General features: G+C 42.6%; 1 protein-coding gene across 1 annotated transcript in view; it reads left to right on the top strand.

Moving 5' to 3' along the window:
- The first annotated feature begins 13,583 nt into the window (after positions 1–13,583).
- The window catches only part of p3h2 (prolyl 3-hydroxylase 2), a 150,002-nt gene continuing 141,612 nt past the window's right edge, over positions 13,584–21,973 (top strand). The window contains exons 1-2 of the mRNA XM_062027819.1: positions 13,584–13,610; positions 13,804–14,363. Coding sequence (XP_061883803.1) covers positions 13,953–14,363 — 411 coding nt within the window. The 5' untranslated portion in view covers positions 13,584–13,610; positions 13,804–13,952. The remainder of the gene's footprint in view (positions 13,611–13,803; positions 14,364–21,973) is intronic.

Raw genomic sequence — 21,973 nt, 5'->3', positions numbered from 1 at the left:
ATATTAATACATATGCATATATTAATAAATATACAAATGTGATATACAAATAAATAATTTCTATAAATAAACGCACATTTGTAAATATATTTTTGAGATTTGAAAATATATACAAATAAAATGTATAAATATAAAAATAAATCAAGAATTTTTATAAATAAACGTGTATTTGTAAATATATTTTTGAGATTTGAATATAAATATGCTTGACTTTGTATTTGTATTGAATTTGCGTATGTGGATCACTTTTTTGCTTTTGTGTCGACGAGACATTCCTCCCACAAACCAGATGCACAAATAAATGTGACCTACACACTCCCCTGAACAACCAGCAGAGGGCACTGCAGCCAGAATAAATTTTAGTTTTTTAGAATATTGTAAGTTTTCATCCCCTTAATGTCATGTTCGACTCAAGCGTGCTTTTATTTTGAATGAAAGCCATACATATTGGTAGCTTTTTTTTTTTTCAAACTTCATTTTAATAACAGTACAATACAGACAATAATTAAAATAACGACAACCAAGTATTTTATACATTAACAATAAGTTGTAACACACAAAACAATAAAAACAAACATACAGAATATGCGAGGGACAACACTGGAACAAAATAAAAGTATCAGGTTATACGTTTACATTTTCTTTGCTGGTGCTCCTCGTCTATAAATTTGACTCTTTGAGGCCGCCGTACTTTGCTAATGAGGAAGTGGACCCAAACAATTTACAAGCTAGCATCGGCGTTTTTTAAAAGTTTAGCTTCGTTTTGCCTGCAAGTGTTGGCATGCTATTTGTTTGAAAATAGACACAATTCAACAAAAAAAATAAAATAATTCTTCAGACGTTTTATTGTTTTTTTTTTTTTTATTGAACAACAAATCTACAAACATAGCCAACAATCTACACATCAGGTTGAGTAAATCACGACATCAGCAAAACATGTCAAGGAAAGAAAACAAAAAAAAATACAGATAGAGTATTAAATATTAATAAATAACAAATATGAAAACAAAACAACAGACAAAAAGGGCTACATAAATCACTTTAAATGTTTTTAACAAATATATAAATTTAAGGGATTTTGGACTCTTAATCATCCTCCAAGATTTGATTGATAATTATAAACCACTAAGCCAATTAGAAAATGTAGGCCTTTCATAAATCGACGTTTACATTTTCTTTGCTGGTGCTCCTCGTCTATAAATTTGACTCTTTGAGGCTGCCGTACTTTGCTAATGCGGAAGTGAACCCAAACAATTTACAAGCTAGCATCGGCGTGTTTAAAAGTTACATTTAGCTTCGTTTTGCCTGCAAATGTTTGCATGCAGATGTTTGAAAATAGACACAATTCAACAAAATGAAAACAGACAAAATTACAAAAAACAAAAAAACTTTCTTTAGACGTTTTATTTTGGAGCCCCTAAAGGGACATGGGGGATTTTTTTTTTTTTTAATTTAATTTTTTTTTAGACATGTATCTCGTGCGCACGACAAACTTTTTATAAAGTTATAATATATATATATATATATATATATATATATATATATATATATATATATATATATATATATATATATATATATGTAACAGTCAGCGTTCTGCGTTGTGTATTTTCTTAGTGAGGCACACACACCGGAGTTGAATCACGGGGATTTATTCACCTTTTTTTGGAAAAAAACAAAAACAGGGCGTCACACACAGTCCACGGCAAACGGAATCTCTCTCCACAGCTCCGAGCGTCAGTGCTCACTCAATTCAGTTATACATGTTTAAATGTGGAAATGGAAATAATAATAATAAAGGTAAAAAAAAGCATAATAGTCTCAAATAAATTAATTAAATAAAACACAGTATATAAAATATATACTTCAGCAAATAACAATATATATTAAGAAAAAGGATCCTTAAATGTGCAGCAATACACCTCATCTTTCCCACCCACATCAATTCTTTTTATATTTTTTTATACAATAAACTAAGCCAAAAAAACTCATAACAGACATACCTTTTTTTGGAAAAAAACAAAAACATGGCGTCACACACAGTCCACGGCAAACGGAATCTCTCTCCACTAAAGAATAAAGAAAAAAAGACACACTCATATAAATGCTAGAGCGGCACACAAGATGTCCACACAGACACACAGCAGAGCCCCTGACCCCTGCACACACTCATGAGACAGGAGACCCCACAACAACTGCAGCTAGCAGTAAGCTAACCAAGCTAATCCACACATCCTTTAGCATACAAAAGTTCGTTTTTTTTCAACAATTCAACAGCCATTCGGGAATTCAACACACATGCACACCAACAAGTCACAAAACAGTGTGCATTCCCACAAAACACTTTTAAAAACGACAACCAAAAAGTTTATAAAAAAAACAAAAGGAGAGAGACATAAACATGATTTACCAGCTCCGAGCGTCAGTGCTCACTGAAGCTGGTCACAAAGGTGCGACGCCAAATCACCCCCCAGGGAAACAAAAAGGTATGTAACGGAAAATAATAGAGTGGAACCTATTTACAATGAGAAACACTTTTGGGGAAGTTCACAACAAAAAATGATGTGAATAATTGAACAAAATTAAAATAAAATTAAATTAAATTTAGCTCGGCTACATACTCCCCTCTGAACTTCACCAAAATACTTCAAGACTTAGCAGAGTACTCCGATACATTCACGTTATGCAACTTATTAGTTACTCATATTACTGAGAAAATGACCAAGGAGGGCTGCGCAACCCTCCTGGGTACACTTGCAAAAAGAGGTGCCTTTTACACCACCTTACACATTACTCTACAAAGGTAATAAAAAAATATACCTTTGACAAGACAAGGAGTACCTAATATTTATCACTGCTACTGTAATACATGTTCATCCCAAACATTGGATTAAACAACTATCTTATGGTACTTGATGGTTTACAGAGGTTTGTAACTCAAACAGATATTTTCTTCTGGGTCATGTTCTGAATTAGCCTATCTACAGGTTTCACCAGCCTACCCACCCTCGTTCTTATACGGGAGACAACACTGATTGCTGTGCTTGGGGGGTCGTCGCTATGGCCTGTCCTATCAACCACATTTGACACACTCCTTGGCCTCTGGCTGGCACTTTCATCCAGATCAGGGTCTTCAAGCTCCTCATCAGCATCCAGACATTCTGATGGCGAATTGGCAGAAGCACTGTCCAGAATCCAACTGGCTGTTCGGTCTTCTGTGACATCTCCCGTCACCACATCCGAAACCCGACTTTGTGTCTCAACATGACTTGACTCAGATGATTCAGTGAATGATGATTCAACATACTCTTCATTCTCCAAATTAAGTGGAAGAAAGTTGACACACAGGAGGCGGTTGCGATGGACAACCCTTTCATGACCACTGCAAGTGTTCCTTATCCGGTAGGTATGACACCTTGGGTCTCTTGAGACAACCACATACGGTACAGCCTCCCATTTGTCCGACAACTTCTTGCGTGCCCTTTCACATTTGTTTGACAAGAGTACTTGGTCTCCCTCAGCGATGTCATGACCTTTGGTCCTTTGGTTGTACAGTTCAGTTTGATGACGCTGACTGGTGACAGCATTGGCCTGGGCAGATGATAATGCTTCTTTTAGCTCCTCCCTCAGTTTGAGGACATATTTATCATAGTCAGCAATGTCACAGTCCCTCTCCACATTGTGGAACATTACGTCAACTGGGAGTCTGGGAATTCTCCCGTACATTAGATAAAACGGGGCATAGCCCGTCGACTCATGGGCGGTGCAGTTGTAGGCGAAAGTCAATGTCTGCAACATTTGGGGCCATTTTTGTTTGGCTCTTGGAGGGAGAGCTCTGATCATGCTTCCCAATGTTCGGTTAAAGCGTTCGACCACACCGTTTCCCATGGGATGATAAGCTGTTGTCCTCGACTTCTTTACCCCAGAGATCAGCAGCAACTCTCGGATCAACTGGCTCTCAAAGTTGGCTCCTTGGTCGGAGTGAATTCTCTCTGGAAAGCCGTAGACACAGAAGTATCGATCCCAGAGTTGACGAGCAACCTGCTTTGCTGACTGATCATGACATGGGAAGGCGTGAGCCATTTTTGTGAAATGGTCAGTGACGACCAGGACATCCACAGTATTTCCATTTGGGATTTCAGCTGACCAAAAGTCAATGCAGACCATCTCGAGAGGGCTTGTTGTTTTGATGCTCTCGAGAGGCGCTCTCCCTTCGGGTTCGGGTGTCTTGCTCACCACACAGCGCTTGCACGACTTGACATATTCACGGACGTCTCGTTCCATGTCAATCCAAAAGAACCTCTGCCTCGCCAGGTATAGAGTCCTATGCTGTCCCTGATGCCCAGCCTCGTCATGGACACCCTGCAGAGCCTGCTTGGCCAGTGATGCAGCCACAACATACTGGTACCGCCTTCTCCCAGTTAGTGAATCTTTGCTCACTCTATATAGGATGCCATCCAACATCTTGAGCTTCTCCCACTGCTTTAGAGTCTTCTGGACTTTGAGAGGCTCTTTAACTCTTTCTCTCCTCGATGGCCTCCTGCCACGTGCCACATAGTGAATGACTCTTGCCAGTATAGTGTCTTCCTGTTGCTTGTCTTGAAGCTCTTTAAGGGAGAAGACGGGTAAGGCACTTTCTCCTGGTGGAACAATCTTATGTACATCATTTACCAGCCAAGAGATCACTCTCCCTTTGGGTCCCTCACCCCACTCAATCTGACCATCCAAGACTGCCGTCACTTCTTCACTGCTCATTGAACTGCATGCCATTTCAGATCCGCCCAGTTTTACCTCTTGGCTGTTGGTACTCAGCCGAAACACATCCTGTATCCTGGCATCCCGAATATGTTGCGCTTCCTCGAGCAGAGCCTCATATGGTTCTGCTATAAGTCTCTTGCTGACCCGTGGCTTGATGAAGGGTTGCCTGCTCAAGGCATCTGCAACGATGTTCTTACTGCCTGGGATATATTGGATACTGAAGTCGTATGGAGCCAACTTCGACACCCACCGCTGTTCACAAGCGTCCAACTTTGGCTTTGTGAGGATGTAGGTTAGCGGGTTATTATCAGTCCAAACAGTGAAGGAGTGTCCCTTCAGCCAATGGCTGAATTTGTCGCACACTGACCACTTGAGAGCGAGGAACTCCAAACGATGGGCTGGATACTTGGTTTGTGAGCGACTCAGGGCTTTGCTTGCGAAGGCTATGGGACGTGCTTTGCTCCCTCCTTCAGGGACTTGAGAGAGGACAGCGCCCAATCCATCCAATGAAGCGTCAGTTGAGAGGATGAAAGGGCGACCAAAGTCCGGATGGGCCAACACAACTGAGTTCAACAGAGCAGCCTTTAGTTGGTTGAATGCGTCGCTCTGTTCTTGAGCCCAATCCCCTGGGCTGAGCCTTTTAAAGTGAGAAGCCCGTTTTGTGTTGGCCTTTCCAGTCGCAGCAGCGGTCAGAGAGAACAGGGGCTTCGCCATACTGGAACAGTTTTGTATGAATCTCTGGTAATACATTACCATACCGAGAAAAGACTTAATCTTTTTTGCTGAAGGTGTGACTCCATCCTCCATCATCAAGTCCGCTTCACTTATGTCTGTAATGACTTGTATCTTTTCAGAATCAGTGGAAACCCCATTCTCATCAATGATGTGGCCCAAGAACTTGACACTTCGCCGGAGGAAATTACACTTCTTCGGAGCCAACTTAAGCCCATGTCCTTTCAACCGCTTAAAGACCATTTCGAGTCTTTTGAGGGCTTCCTCTTCATTTGGGGCAAAGACCAAAACATCGTCGAGGTAGCACAGCAGGGTCAAAAAGTTTTGGTCTCCGAAGACACTCATCATGAGGCGCATGAAACTTGCCGGGCTGTTGCACAGGCCTTGGGGTAGTCGGTTGAACTCATGGAGGCCTACTGGTGTAGTGAAGGCAGTAAACTTCTTGTCCTGTTCGTGCATGGGGACATTGTAGAACCCCGATGTCAAGTCCATGGCGCTAAATATGGCATTTCCCCCTAGCGCAGCCAAACAGTCAGCTTGGTGAGGTACTGGATGGGCATCCTTCACGGTGCGTGCATTAAGCCACCGGTAGTCCACACAAATGCGTAGTTCCCCACTCTTTTTCCAAACCAGTACTAATGGCGAGGCCCACTCACTTGACGACTTGCGTATGATGTTCTTCTCCTCCATCTCAGAAAGGACCTCTCTTAGTTTCTGGTATTGGCTTGGTGGGACACGGCGGTATGCTAGTCGGAAGGGGCGCTCATCAGTCAGATGGATCCTGTGGACGAAGTCTTTGGCTAGGCCACAGTCCAGCTTGTCCTTGGAGAACACCTCATCATGCCTCTGTATGAGTTCCACAAGTTGACTCTTCCAATAAGGGGACACTTCACATGAGTGGATGTCTATGTCGTCCAATCCAAGATCAGCAAGCTTATCCTGAAGGGCGAGACTTACAGAGGTGTCAGGGACATGGTCAGTGTCTACTCTTACGCTTTGGCCTTGTGCTTTTAGCTCCGTGCTGGCGACATAGTCCACTCCAAGGTCAAAGTCTTCAAGTGCCACACATGGTGAAACATCAGCTAACTTCATGTTCCTCCTCAGTGTCACAGGCTTGTCACTTGGGTTCACAACCTTCACAGGAACCCACCTGTCTCCGCTCATTGACGCCACAGTTCTCCCTACCATGACGCTCTTCCGGTTGGAGTGTGATTTGGCTGGTTCCACCAGTATGGTACTTCCCTCTGAGATAGGAGCCTTTCCAGGAAGCTTTCCCCACACTATGTGCTCCTGTTTCGGTACCAGTGTCACGGCATTAGTAAGCTTCACAGTTCCAATGATGTCTGGGATAATGTCACCTTTCCATCTTGTTATGCCCGAGAGCATGCTCAAGAACTGCTCGATGCCTGGTTCACCAGTAGAGTCAGCTTTACTCATCACGCGCCAATAGCTGGGATCTTGCTTGAATTGGCGTAGCAAGTGTTTCAGCAAATTGGTGCCTACTATCATTTGGTCACGCTGGCCTGGCACGACTAGTGTGGGCACGATTGCTTCTTGTCCGTAGATTTTCAACTTTAACTGGTGAATGCACTTGGGTCGCACATGCACACCACCACAACCCACCAGAAAAATGTCTTTGGTGGACTGGGCACCCTCTGCCAGCAACCCTGCCTTGTGGAGCTCCTCCTCTGCTTCTTCACTCATCGTACAAGCCATTGAACCAGTGTCTAGCATAGCATATAGTGCAACTTGGTCATTCACCAGCACATCAGTGTAGAATAGATCATCTGCCTTCTCAAGTTTGTGTATATTCTGGAAAATCATGACACTACCATTCGGTGCAGTCTTGCAGCTCTCTTCATATATTGCATGTATGTCTTCTTCAGTTTTGAGGGTCTGACATGACGCACTCACACTTTGCCCTCCACAATGTGAGCGACTCAGTTTCCCTGGTTGGGTGTGTGGTTCTCTGCTTGGGTTTGGCGTGGAGCGGCCCGTGGGCAATCTCTCCTTGTGTGGCCAGGTTCCAGACACCCAAAGCACCTCTTCTCTTTCATGCAGTGTTCACGTGTGATGTGAGTTTTGTCACCACATACACGGCAAGAAGTGGGGCGTGTCCACTGGGTTGGCTGTTGGACAGGGGAGGCTGCTCTGGCCAAAATGCCTTCTAGCATGCTTAGTACTTGTTCTAAAGCCCCTGCTTCTGAAGTGGTGACTGCACTCACCTTTGTCTGTGTGGAAGGTTCTTGAACACCCGCTCTCGTTGCAGTCAGCTCCTCAACTACAGGTTGACAGGTAGTGGTAGCTGCTGTCACCATTTTCAACTTCTCTGCTCTAATGGCCCTCTTCCTTGCCTGATGCTCCCTCTGGTGCTCATCGATAGCTTCTTGCACCTCCACGGCTGACCATTTGCTGATAGGCTTGCATCGGAACACACTGGAGAGTTCGGGGTTGGGGCAGTTCCTGATGAACATCATAGCAATTTGCGCTGACATGTTCTCCATCTTCTCTCCACTTTTCCGCAGATGCTGGTCAGCGTGCTCGGCTGCTGTATTGAGCCGAACCCAGTAATCCACTGGGTTCTCATTTGCGTCAGACTGTGTAGAATAGAAATCAGCCATCGGTAAGCCAGACATGGGAGAGTCACTGAAGTATCTTCTGAGTATGTCGTATACCACTTCAGGGTGTGTGTTGATATCAGCACTACTCTTCAGCCCCACTTTAACGATACTCTTAGCTCGTCCCAAAAGATGACTGAGGATTTCATCCGCCTGCTCTGTAGTCGGACAATTCTTTTTATGCAGGTAAGCGTCCATCATATCTATCCACTCTTGTACGGTGTATTTGTCTGAGCCATCCCCCCTAAACATCGATGGTTCCTTGACAGCTGCATTCACCGTGATGTTCAGTCGAGACAAATCAACTGGGGAGGGTATGGGCTCGAGCGGGGGTGGTGTCATGGGGTGTGGGCGACTTAGAGTGGGGAAAGGTGTTTGGTTGGCTAATATGCGGCTAACAACAGTGTCACCAATGTGGGTTCCCAACTCCCCTAAAAGGTCACGCAATTGTGCCAGGGTGTCATTATTAGCAACGGTGGGAGTGGAAAACATTTGCCTTGCTACAGGGGTACCATCAGGGCTGCTACAGCCTGGCTGCCTAGCTTGCTCTGCAGTCCCTGCTTGCATCCACCCTCTACCCCTCCCAAATGGTGTAAAGTCCATTATATTTCAAACACAATGAATATAACAGTGGAAATATGACGTTAAAATAAAATTTAACTATACAGAGACACGTGGTATAAAGACACTGTACGTGAGGAAACGTAATGATAAATTGTGGAAAAACACAGCCACAGTAAAACAAAATCACTTTCTATCAAAAGTCTCAACGATCAACGGATCCTTTCTGATTGCTGTACGATACGCTTACTTGCTCACAGCATAACCTCGGCGATCTGCAGCAGCTGATCTGAAGAATCCGGGTCACGGCACCATTTTGTAACAGTCAGCGTTCTGCGTTGTGTATTTTCTTAGTGAGGCACACACACCGGAGTTGAATCACGGGGATTTATTCACCTTTTTTTGGAAAAAAACAAAAACAGGGCGTCACACACAGTCCACGGCAAACGGAATCTCTCTCCACAGCTCCGAGCGTCAGTGCTCACTGAAGCTGGTCACAAAGGTGCGACGCCAAATCACCCCCCAGGGAAACAAAAAGGTATGTAACGGAAAATAATAGAGTGGAACCTATTTACAATGAGAAACACTTTTGGGGAAGTTCACAACAAAAAATGATGTGAATAATTGAACAAAATTAAAATAAAATAAAATTAAATTTAGCTCGGCTACATATATATATATATATATATATATATATATATATATATATATATATATATATATATATATATATATATATATATATATTATAGTTTTATTTTTATTTTTTTAGAGATACATGTCTAAAAAATAAAAAAATTATAATTTTTTTATATATTTTTTTATAACTTTATAAAAAGTTTCTCGTCTTGTGCGCATGTCTAAAAAAATAAATAAATAAAATAAAAATGATTTAAAAAAAAAAGGGGCTCCATTTTTTTTAAATTTTTTTTTTAAAAATTGAACAACAAACCTACAAACATAACCAACAATCTACACATCAGGTTGAGCAAATCACGACATCAGCAAAAATGTCAAGGAAAGAAAACAAAAGCAAATACAGATAGAGTATTAAATATGAATAAATAATAAAAAAAATATAAAAATAAAAACAGACAAAAAAGGCAACATAAATCACTTTAAATGTTTTTAACAAATATATCAACGGATTATTAAGGAATTTTGGACTCTTAATCATCCTCCAATATTTGATTGATAATCGTAAACCACTAAGACAATTAGAAAATGTAGGCCTTAAATCGACCTCTATAATGTTTTTTGACGGTGCTCCTCGTCTATAAATTAGACTCTTTGAGGCCACCGTACTTTGCTAATGCGGAAGTGGACCCAAACAATTTACAAGCTAGCATCGGCGTGTTTAAAAGTTACATTTAGCTTCGTTTTGCCTGCAAATGTTTGAAAATAGACACAATTCAACAAAATGAAAACAGACATAATTACAAAAAACTTTCTTTAGACGTCTGAGACCTGGCAGCTTCTAAGGTTGACGGTGCTGAACTAACATTTAAGAATGTGTAATTAAATCTGAACAAATGAAGGAATAACAGTCTTAATAGGCGCTCAATAGGATATTTGACATTTTCAAAAATGTTTTTGAAATGCGAATATTAATCGACGGTGGTGACAATTGAGTGATAATCGCGTCAACTATGAATACCTGCAATAGCAGCCAACCACCACTTGAGGGAGACAAAGCCTCATGTTGGACGAACCATCGCCAAGGCAAGGCAAGGTAAGACACTAAAGTTTCAACTTTTATTGCTTATCGAGCTTTTTATTTATTATAAATTGTGTTCAAATATTGACATGTTTATAAAATATTACAATAACTCAAGTAGAGCCTCGACTACGAGCAGTGTGCTTAGTAGTCGTGTTTGTTAAATGCGAATATTAATCTACGGTGGTGACAATTGAGTGACAGTCGCGTCAACTGGGGCGGCATAGCTCGGTTGGAACTAGCATGCATACATCTAAAAAAAAAGGCTTTTTTTAAAAAGAAGGGTTTTTAAGCCTTTTTTAAAAGCATCCACAGTCTGTGGTGCCCTCAGGTGGTCAGGGAGAGCGTTCCACAGACTGGGATTAAACAGCACTCCATTAAATGCTAAATTAATCGCTGTAGAAACTTAGATCAGAGATTGATTGAAGTAAAGGCGGTATAGCTTTGGGGGCGGTATAGCTCGGTTGGTAGAGTGGCCGTGCCAGCAACTTGAGGGTTCCAGGTTCAATTCCCGCTTTTGTTGTCCTAGTCATTGCCGTTGTGTCCTTGGGCAAGACACTTTACCCACCTGCTACCAGTGCCACCCACACTGGCTTAAATGTAATTTAGATATTGGGTTTTCATTCATTTTTCATGTATTTATTTATTTCAGGCAATGACATACAAAAATAATAATAATTTTTTGAAAAGTACAAAGTTGACAACACATAATATAAATTAATATAGGGCAAAGGGTAATGTACAGTATGTAATGCAATGTAATTTCACTATGTAAATCGCTTTGAGTCACTAGAGAAAAGCGCTATATAAATATGATTATCTTATCTTCTCTTCAACTATGAATACCTGCAATAGCTGCTAACCACCACTTGAGGGAGACAAAGCCTCATGTTGGACGAAGCATCGCCAAGGCGAGGCAGTAAAACACTAAAGTTTCAACTTTTATTGCTTATCGAGCTTTTTATTGATTATAAATTGTGTTCAAACATTGACGTGGTTATAAAGTAGAGCCTCAACTATGAGCAGTGTGCTAAGTAGTCGTGTTTGTTAAATGCGAATATTAATCGACGGTGGTGACAATTGAGTGAACACACTAACATATTATTTATTCATTCGCGTTTATTGAAATTACAGGAGCTAGTAAAGTTACAGACATGATGTGTCACGTTTAAGGCTAAAAGTAAAACATTACCAGCAAATTTTACAAAAAAATGTTTGTCATCACTTCTGAGAATGAAGAGCATAGAAGAAAAGGTCATTTCCAACATCAGTATTCAAGGACGACTTTAAAACAAATGTGTATATCAGTGGTGGGGGTTCAACTATGGAATTCTCTTTACAATGAGATAAAAGATTGTAAAAATATATTCCAAATGAAAAAAATATATAAAGACAGAACAATAAGATCATATGGACAGCCATAAGTGTTTACATTTAGCTTTCTATTTATTATTTTACGTATTTTTTGCCTGGTTTTGTATTTGTTTTGTATCATCCCGTGAGGTGTATATTATTATTATTTATTTATTTTTGTTCGGTTTGTACTTCATGAAGTTTTGCACTAGGTGTGTTTTTTTTTTGTTTGTTTTTTTGTTTGTTTTCATTATATTTGGATGTAATTGTTGGTTTATATGATATCCATTAAAGGCCTACTGAAAGCCACTACTAGCGACCACGCAGTCTGATAGTTTATATATCAATGATGAAATCTTAACATTGCAACACATGCCAATACGGCCGGGTTAACTTATAAAGTGACATTTTAAATTTCCCGCTAAACTTCCGCTTGAAAACGTCTATGTATGATGACGTATGCGCGTGACGTCAATGGTTGAAACGGAAGTATTCGGACACCATTGTATCCAATACAAAAAAGCTCTGTTTTCATCGCAAAATTCCACAGTATTCTGGACATCTGTGTTGGGGAATCTTTTGCAATTTGTTTAATGAAGACTGCAAAGAAGAAAGTTGTAGGTGGGATCGGTGTATTAGCGGCTGGCTGCAGCAACACAACCAGGAGGACTTTGACTTGGATAGTAGACGCGCTATCCGACGCTAGCCGCCGACCGCACGGATGATCGGGTGAAGTCCTTAGTCCTTCCGTCGATCGCTGGAACGCAGGTGAGCACGGGTGTTGATGAGCAGATGAGGGCTGGCTGGCGTAGGCGGATAGCTAATGTTTTTAGCATAGCTCTGTGATGTCCGGTTGCTAAGTTAGCTTCAATGGCGTCGTTAGCAACAGCATTGTTAAGCTTTGCCAGGCTGGAAAGCATTAACCGTGTAGTTACATGTCCATGGTTTAATAGTATTGTTGATTTTCTGTCTATCCTTCCAGTCAGGGGTTTATTTATTTTGTTTCTATCTGCAGTTAAGCATGATGCTATCACGTTAGCTCTGTAGCTAAAGTGCTTCGCCGATGTATTGTCGTGGAGATAAAAGTCACTGTGAATGTCCATTTCGCGTTCTCGACTCTCATTTTCAAGAGGATATAGTATCCGAGGTGGTTTAAAATACAAATCCGTAATCCACAATACAAAAAGGAGAGAGCGTGGAATCCAATGAGCCAGCTTGTACCTAAGTTACGGTCAGAGCGAAAAAAGATATGTCCTGCACTGCACTCTAGTCCTTCACTCTCACGTTCCTCATCCACGTATCTTTCATCCTGGCTCAAATTAATGGGGTAATCGTCGCTTTCTCGGTCCGAATCTCTCTCGCTGCTGGTGTAAACAATGGGGAAATGTGAGGAGCCCTTCAACCTGTGACGTCACGCTACTTCCGGTACAGGCAAGGCTTTTTTTTTTATCAGCGACCAAAAGTTGCGAACTTTATCGTCGATGTTCTCTACTAAATCCTTTCAGCAAAAATATGGCAATATCGCGAAATGATCAAGTATGACACATAGAATGGATCTGCTATCCCCGTTTAAATAAGAACATTTCATTTCAGTAGGCCTTTAAGTAAGACTACGTACTATGTTGAAGGGGGCAGGAAAATATACTTTTTTTTTAAAATCCTGCTCCTTCTCAGGCATTGGTGTGTAAATGTATAATTGAATAATTGAGGTATAATTGTCTATCGATCAAAGATGCACATCAATGAAGGAGATAAATAAAAATGAAATGAAATGAAAAACAATCGCGTCCACTATGGATACCTGCAGTAGCTGCCAATCACCACTTGAGGGAGACAAAGCCTCATGTTGGACGAAGCATCGTCAAGGCAAGGTAAGGTAAGGCACTAAAGTTTCAACTTTTATTGCTTATCGAGCTTTTTGTTGATTATAAATTGTGTTCAAACATTGACATGGTTATAAAATATTAAAATAACTCAAGTACAGTCTCGTATATGAGGAGTGCGCTTAGTAGTCGTGTCTGTTAAATAATGCCTGAAGGACCCCCGCTGTGCACTTCTTAAAAGGGGAGGAGTCACCGGGGGGCCAGAGCAAAATGTGTCCCCCCGAGCTTAGGAGCCCTCAGTCCCCGGCAGCATGCGACCTGACACCCGCGACTAAATGGACGAGAAGCCCCAGCCGACTTGTGTTCTGTTGACCGACAGCCGCCGGTAGGATGGCCGCCAACCTTCGCCTGGTCTTGTCCGCGCTGCTGCTCGCCGTCTTCCCGCCGTCTTCGCCCGCCGCCTTGGAGCCCTCGGACCTGCTCTACGAGTCCGCCGTGCGGGCCTTTTACGGCGGCGACTACGGCGGCGTGGTGCGCCTCATGGAGGCGGCGCTCGGCAGCCACGCCGAGGTCCGCCGCGTCAAAGTCCGCTGCCGGCTGAGGTGCCAGGACCAGCACCGCTTCCGGGAGGACTTCACCGAGCTGGGCTTCTTCGACGTGGTGCTGCGCCGGGCGGCGTGCATGGACGCCTGCGTGGAGGAGGCGGTGGGCGCGCAGTCCGTGCATCGAGTCAGCGAGGACGTGCTGCAGGACTTCAACCGCAGGATTCCTTACAACTACCTGCAGCTGGCCTATCTCAAGGTAGGCGGGTGGGTGGGGGGGTCACTATTGTCCACTCAGAGGGTCACTATTGTCCACTCAGAGGGACACTATTGTCCACTCAGAGGGTCACTATTGTCCACTCAGAGGGACATTATTGTCCACTCAGAGGGTCACTATTGTCCACTCAGAGGGACATTATTGTCCACTCAGAGGGTCACTATTGTCCACTCAGAGGGACACTATTGTCCACTCAGAGGGACATTATTGTCCACTCAGAGGGACACTATTGTCCACTCAGAGGGACACTATTGTCCACTCAGAGGGTCACTATTGTCCACTCAGAAGGTCACTATTGTCCACTCAGAGGGACACTATTGTCCACTCAGAGGGTCACTATTGTACACCCAGAGGGACACTATTGTCCACTCAGAGGGACTCCACTCAGAGGGTCACTATTGTCCACTCAGAGGGTCACTATTGTCCACTCAGAGGAACACTATTGTCCACTCAGAGGGTCACTATTGTCCACCTAGAGGAACACTATTGTCCACCTAGAGGAACACTATTGTCCACTCAGAGGGTCACTATTGTCCACCTAGAGGAACACTATTGTCCACTCAGAGGGACACTATTGTCCACTCAGAGGGTCACTATTGTCCACCTAGAGGAACAATATTGTCCACTCAGAGGGTCACTATTGTCCACCTAGAGGAACACTATTGTCCACTCAGAGGGTCACTATTGTCCACTCAGAGGGTCACTATTGTCCACTCAGAGGAACACTATTGTACACCCAGAGGGACACTATTGTCCACTCAGAGGGACTCCACTCAGAGGGTCACTATTGTCCACTCAGAGGGTCACTATTGTCCACTCAGAGGAACACTATTGTCCACTCAGAGGGTCACTATTGTCCACCTAGAGGAACACTATTGTCCACCTAGAGGAACACTATTGTCCACTCAGAGGGTCACTATTGTCCACCTAGAGGAACACTATTGTCCACTCAGAGGGACACTATTGTCCACTCAGAGGGTCACTATTGTCCACCTAGAGGAACACTATTGTCCACTCAGAGGGACACTATTGTCCACTCAGAGGGTCACTATTGTCCACCTAGAGGAACACTATTGTCCACTCAGAGGAACACTATTGTCCACTCAGAGGGTCACTATTGTCCACCTAGAGGAACACTATTGTCCACTCAGAGGGTCACTATTGTCCACCTAGAGGAACACTATTGTCCACTCAGAGGAACACTATTGTCCACTCAGAGGGTCACTATTGTCCACCTAGAGGAACACTATTGTCCACTCAGAGGAACACTATTGTCCACTCAGAGGGTCACTATTGTCCACTCAGAGGGACACTATTGTCCACTCAGAGGGTCACTATTGTCCACTCAGAGGGTCACTATTGTACACCCAGAGGGACACTATTGTCCACTCAGAGGGTCACTATTGTCCACTCAGAGGGACACTATTGTCCACTCAGAGGGTCACTATTGTCCACTCAGAGGGTCACTATTGTCCACTCAGAGGGTCACTATTGTCCACTCAGAGGAACACTATTGTACACCCAGAGGGACACTATTGTCCACTCAGAGGGACTCCACTCAGAGGGTCACTATTGTCCACTCAGAGGAACACTATTGTCCACTCAGAGGGTCACTATTGTCCACCTAGAGGAACACTATTGTCCACCTAGAGGAACACTATTGTCCACTCAGAGGGTCACTATTGTCCACCTAGAGGAACACTATTGTCCACTCAGAGGGACACTATTGTCCACTCAGAGGGTCACTATTGTCCACCTAGAGGAACACTATTGTCCACTCAGAGGGACACTATTGTCCACTCAGAGGGTCACTATTGTCCACCTAGAGGAACACTATTGTCCACTCAGAGGGTCACTATTGTCCACTCAGAGGGTCACTATTGTCCACTCAGAGGAACACTATTGTACACCCAGAGGGACACTATTGTCCACTCAGAGGGACTCCACTCAGAGGGTCACTATTGTCCACTCAGAGGGTCACTATTGTCCACTCAGAGGAACACTATTGTCCACTCAGAGGGTCACTATTGTCCACCTAGAGGAACACTATTGTCCACCTAGAGGAACACTAATGTCCACTCAGAGGGTCACTATTGTCCACCTAGAGGAACACTATTGTCCACTCAGAGGGACACTATTGTCCACTCAGAGGGTCACTATTGTCCACCTAGAGGAACACTATTGTCCACTCAGAGGGACACTATTGTCCACTCAGAGGGTCACTATTGTCCACCTAGAGGAACACTATTGTCCACTCAGAGGAACACTATTGTCCACTCAGAGGGTCACTATTGTCCACTCAGAGGAACACTATTGTCCACTCAGAGGGTCACTATTGTCCACCTAGAGGAACACTATTGTCCACCTAGAGGAACACTAATGTCCACTCAGAGGGTCACTATTGTCCACCTAGAGGAACACTATTGTCCACTCAGAGGGACACTATTGTCCACTCAGAGGGTCACTATTGTCCACCTAGAGGAACACTATTGTCCACTCAGAGGGACACTATTGTCCACTCAGAGGGTCACTATTGTCCACCTAGAGGAACACTATTGTCCACTCAGAGGAACACTATTGTCCACTCAGAGGGTCACTATTGTCCACCTAGAGGAACACTATTGTCCACTCAGAGGAACACTATTGTCTACTCAGAGGGTCACTATTGTCCACTCAGAGGGTCACTATTGTCCACTCAGAGGGACACTATTGTCCACTCAGAGGGTCACTATTGTCCACTCAGAGGGTCACTATTGTCCACTCAGAGGGACACTATTGTCCACTCAGAGGGACACTATCGTCCACTCAGAGGGTCACTATCGTCCACTCAGAGGGACACTATCGTCCAGTCAGAGGGACACTATTGTCCAGTCAGAGGGACACTATCGTCCACTCAGAGGGACACTATCGTCCACTCAGAGGGACACTATCGTCCACTCAGAGGGACACTATCGTCCACTCAGAGGGTCACTATCGTCCACTCAGAGGGACACTATCGTCCACTCAGAGGGTCACTATTATCCACTCAGAGGGACACTATTGTCCACTCAGAGGGTCACTATTGTCCACTCAGAGGGTCACTATTGTCCACCTAGAGGAACACTATTGTCCACTCAGAGGGACACTATTGTCCACTCAGAGGGTCACTATTGTCCACCTAGAGGAACACTATTGTCCACTCAGAGGAACACTATTGTCCACTCAGAGGGTCACTATTGTCCACCTAGAGGAACACTATTGTCCACTCAGAGGAACACTATTGTCTACTCAGAGGGTCACTATTGTCCACTCAGAGGGTCACTATTGTCCACTCAGAGGGACACTATTGTCCACTCAGAGGGTCACTATTGTCCACTCAGAGGGACACTATTGTCCACTCAGAGGGACACTATTGTCCACTCAGAGGGTCACTATCGTCCACTCAGAGGGACACTATCGTCCAGTCAGAGGGACACTATTGTCCAGTCAGAGGGACACTATCGTCCACTCAGAGGGACACTATCGTCCACTCAGAGGGACACTATCGTCCACTCAGAGGGACACTATCGTCCACTCAGAGGGTCACTATCGTCCACTCAGAGGGACACTATTGTCCACTCAGAGGGACACTATTGTCCACTCAGAGGGTCACTATTGTCCACTCAGAGGGTCACTATTGTCCACTCAGAGGAACACTATTGTCCACTCAGAGGGTCACTATTGTCCACCTAGAGGAACACTATTGTCCACTCAGAGGAACACTATTGTCCACTCAGAGGGTCACTATTGTCCACCTAGAGGAACACTATTGTCCACTCAGAGGAACACTATTGTCTACTCAGAGGGTCACTATTGTCCACTCAGAGGGTCACTATTGTCCACTCAGAGGGACACTATTGTCCACTCAGAGGGTCACTATTGTCCACTCAGAGGGACACTATTGTCCACTCAGAGGGTCACTATCGTCCACTCAGAGGAACACTATCGTCCAGTCAGAGGGACACTATTGTCCAGTCAGAGGGACACTATCGTCCACTCAGAGGGACACTATCGTCCACTCAGAGGGACACTATCGTCCACTCAGAGGGACACTATCGTCCACTCAGAGGGACACTATCGTCCACTCAGAGGGTCACTATCGTCCACTCAGAGGGACACTATTGTCCACTCAGAGGGTCACTATTATCCACTCAGAGGGACACTATTGTCCACTCAGAGGGACACTATTGTCCACTCAGAGGGACACTATTGTCCACTCAGAGGGACACTATTGTCCACTCAGAGGGACACTATTGTCCACTCAGAGGGACATTGTGCGTCCTGCTGCTGCTGCTTCCTCTTCTTCATCGTCACCGTCCTCAGCTGTTGCCTGGCAACGTGACGATGCAGGCTGCTGATTGGAGGAGACCTCATGCAAGTCATGTCTGATATTTCAAGATTTACACAGCACCGCGTTATTAAAAAGGTGTATTGGCTGGTGATGTGCGGATCGATACTGACACATCGACACCGCCGATACCAGACCTTTATGCAAGTCTCAAATCATAATATTGATACTTGTGATTGTCAGTTATTTCATATCATGCTCATCGTTAACAGCGTCATGTCATTACATCATTGACATTAAATCCTGGTTTCGAGCGGCTGTGCCAGCGACCTGAGGGTTCCTGGTTCGATTCTCAGCTTCCGCCATTCCAGTCACGTCCGTCGTGTCCTTGGGCAAGACACTTCACCCTTGCTCCTGATGGGTGGTGGTTAGGACCTTGCATGGCAGCTCCCGCCATCACTGTGTGAACGTGTGAACGTGTGTGTGTGTGTGTGTGTGAACGTGTGTGTGTGTGTGTGTGTGTGTGTGTGTGTGTGTGTGTGTGTGTGTGTGTGTGTGTGTGTGTGTGGAAATAGTGTCAATGCACTATGACTACCTTAAAGGTAAAAGCGCTATACAAGTATAATCCATTTACCATTTTACATTATTTTACCATTTACCTTAACATACCTTCTACCGACTTGTTCTACCTTCTTTTACCTTTTGTTTACCTCCTTTTACCTTTTATTGAACTTATTTCACCTTCTATTCAACCGGTTTTACCTCCTTTTACCTTTTATTGACCTTTTTTTACCTTCGATTTACTTTCTTTTAACATTTATTTAACTTGTTTACCTTCTATTTACCTTTTTTACCATTTACCTTCATTTACTTTTTATTTAACTTGTTTACCTTCTTTTACCTTTTCTTTACCATAGTTTACCCTTTCATTTACATTCTATTTACATTGTACCTTCTTTTAACACCTTCTATTTAACTTGTCTTACCTTCTTTTACCTTTTAATTTTTACCTTATTTTCCATTAAACTTATTTTACCTTTATATTGACCTTCTTTTACGTCTAACTAATTTGACCTTCTTTTATACACTTTTGCTTACCTTTTCCCTTTTTAAAAACATTTTTTACCTCCTATTTACCTTCTTTTACATGCTATTTTACTTGTTTTATCTTTTAATTGACCTTATTTTAGTTTACCTTCTATTGAACTATATTAAACGCTATACAAGTATAATCCATTTACCATTTCACCTTCTATTTACATTATTTTACCATTTACCTTAACTTACCTTCTATTGAACTTGTTTTATCTTGTTTTACCTTTTGTTTGCCTCCTTTTATTAAACTTATTTTACCTTCTATATAACTTGTTTTACCTCCTTTTACTTTTTATTGACCTTTTTTTACCTTCTATTTACCTTCTTTTACCATTTACTTTCATTTACCTTTTAACTTGTTTACCGTCTATTTACCTTCTTTTACAGTTTACCTTCATTTACCTTTTATTGAACATGTTTACCTTATTTTACTTTTTCTTTACCATAGTTTACCCTTGTATTTACATTCTATTTACATTGTACCTTCTTTTAACACCTTCTATTTAACTTGTCTTACCTTCTTTTACCTTTTCATTTACCTTATTTTCTATTTAACTTGTTTTACCTTCTAACTTACTTTACCTTCTTTTATACACTTTTTTTACCTTTTACCTTTTTTTAAAACCTTTTTTACTTTCTATTTACCTTCTTTTGCTATTTTACTTGTTTTACCTTTTAATTGACCTTCTTTTAACTATTTGTACCCCTTTTTATCATTTATATCATTTTTTTAAAACTTATTTTCCCTTCTATTGACCATCTTTTACTTTCTATTTAACTTGTTTTACCTTTTTATTTACCTTTTTACTTTCTATTTAGATTGTTTTACCTTTTTAACTATTTTTACCCCTTTTAAATTTTATATACTTTTTAAAAAAATGTTTTATTTACTTTCTTTTAATAATAATAATAATAATAATAATAATACATTTTATTTGGTATAGCGCTTTTTAGAGTACTCAAAGATGCTTTACAGGATATAAAATATAAAACAGTTCAAAGTAATAATAATATAAAATACAGGAAATATAAAAGCAGTACATTGTAAAATACATAAAAACACTGGACATTTACAATACTTTTTTCACCTTCAACCTTTTTATTGACCCTATTTCCCTTTTATTGACATTATTTTACCTTCTGTACACCATATTTCACTTTGTATTTAGCTTGCTTTACCTTCCATGTATTTAAAGGATTAGTGGAAGCAACATCAAATAAATGGAATCCTTGTTCTAATGGATGAACGACATTCTAGCCTATTGTTGAAATGCCAAAATACGTCACAATGTTCTTACAGCTTTATACTGCTCAAAACTAGACTGGCTTTGAAACAGGAGTTCAGAACGTTCAAACGGAGATGACCCCGTTACTGGATTGAGCGATCAAAGTAGAATATTGATTGTAGACAAGCGAGTTAAAGATGCTGATGTTGACTCAACAGCACCTCCGCTGGCTGCGCTGAGTAGTGCACGCCTTTGGCCTCTAGTCAATTCCACGCAGTTGCAGCGCTCAATTAGTGAGGATTGTGTTGTGGATCATGTGATCAGCCGAGGAGAGTCCCCATTGGCCGCCGCACGTGTGGTGTTTGCGAAAATAAACAACATTCCTCCCGTATTTAAGGTCTCTCCTGGCGTATAATGCAGCCTTCACAAGAAGGTTCGCTGCGTCTCCGCCTTCCTTTCATCCGCTGCTGGAAAATATTTTATTTTGCCGTTGTGCCGTGTTTGCTCTGCTTAAGAGAGGAGCGCAGCACGCCACCTGCGGCAGGTATTGAAGGCGGCCCACTCTTCATGGCCTCCAGGAGTCCGCAATGATCCAAGTCAACCTGGCGCACACTTTCACTGCACACGTGTTTTTAATAAGCACGCATGTATCACCTGTACTTGTTCAATGCAACATGGATTTCCCATCATGCATTGCAGGGGGATTTAAATGAGTGTCATTTTGAATTATGTGTTGTGTTTGGACATTTTTTAGTAATACCCACAAAGTTCAGTGAGCAGGTTGTGTTACCTGCAACTAATGTGTGTTGACGCCATGAGTAGGAAAGGTTGTTTGGATTGGGTCATGTGGCTTGTGCAGCCCTTTGAGACACTCGTGATTTAGGGCTATATAAGTACACTTTGATTGATTGATTGATATATAACAATGCTGTGCTGTGTACACTTCAAAGTGCAATCTTTGGTCG

Source organism: Entelurus aequoreus, linkage group LG19 (assembly GCF_033978785.1).
Source record: "Entelurus aequoreus isolate RoL-2023_Sb linkage group LG19, RoL_Eaeq_v1.1, whole genome shotgun sequence".
Lineage (NCBI taxonomy): Eukaryota > Metazoa > Chordata > Actinopteri > Syngnathiformes > Syngnathidae > Entelurus > Entelurus aequoreus.
This window is presented reverse-complemented; position numbering and strand designations above follow the sequence as displayed.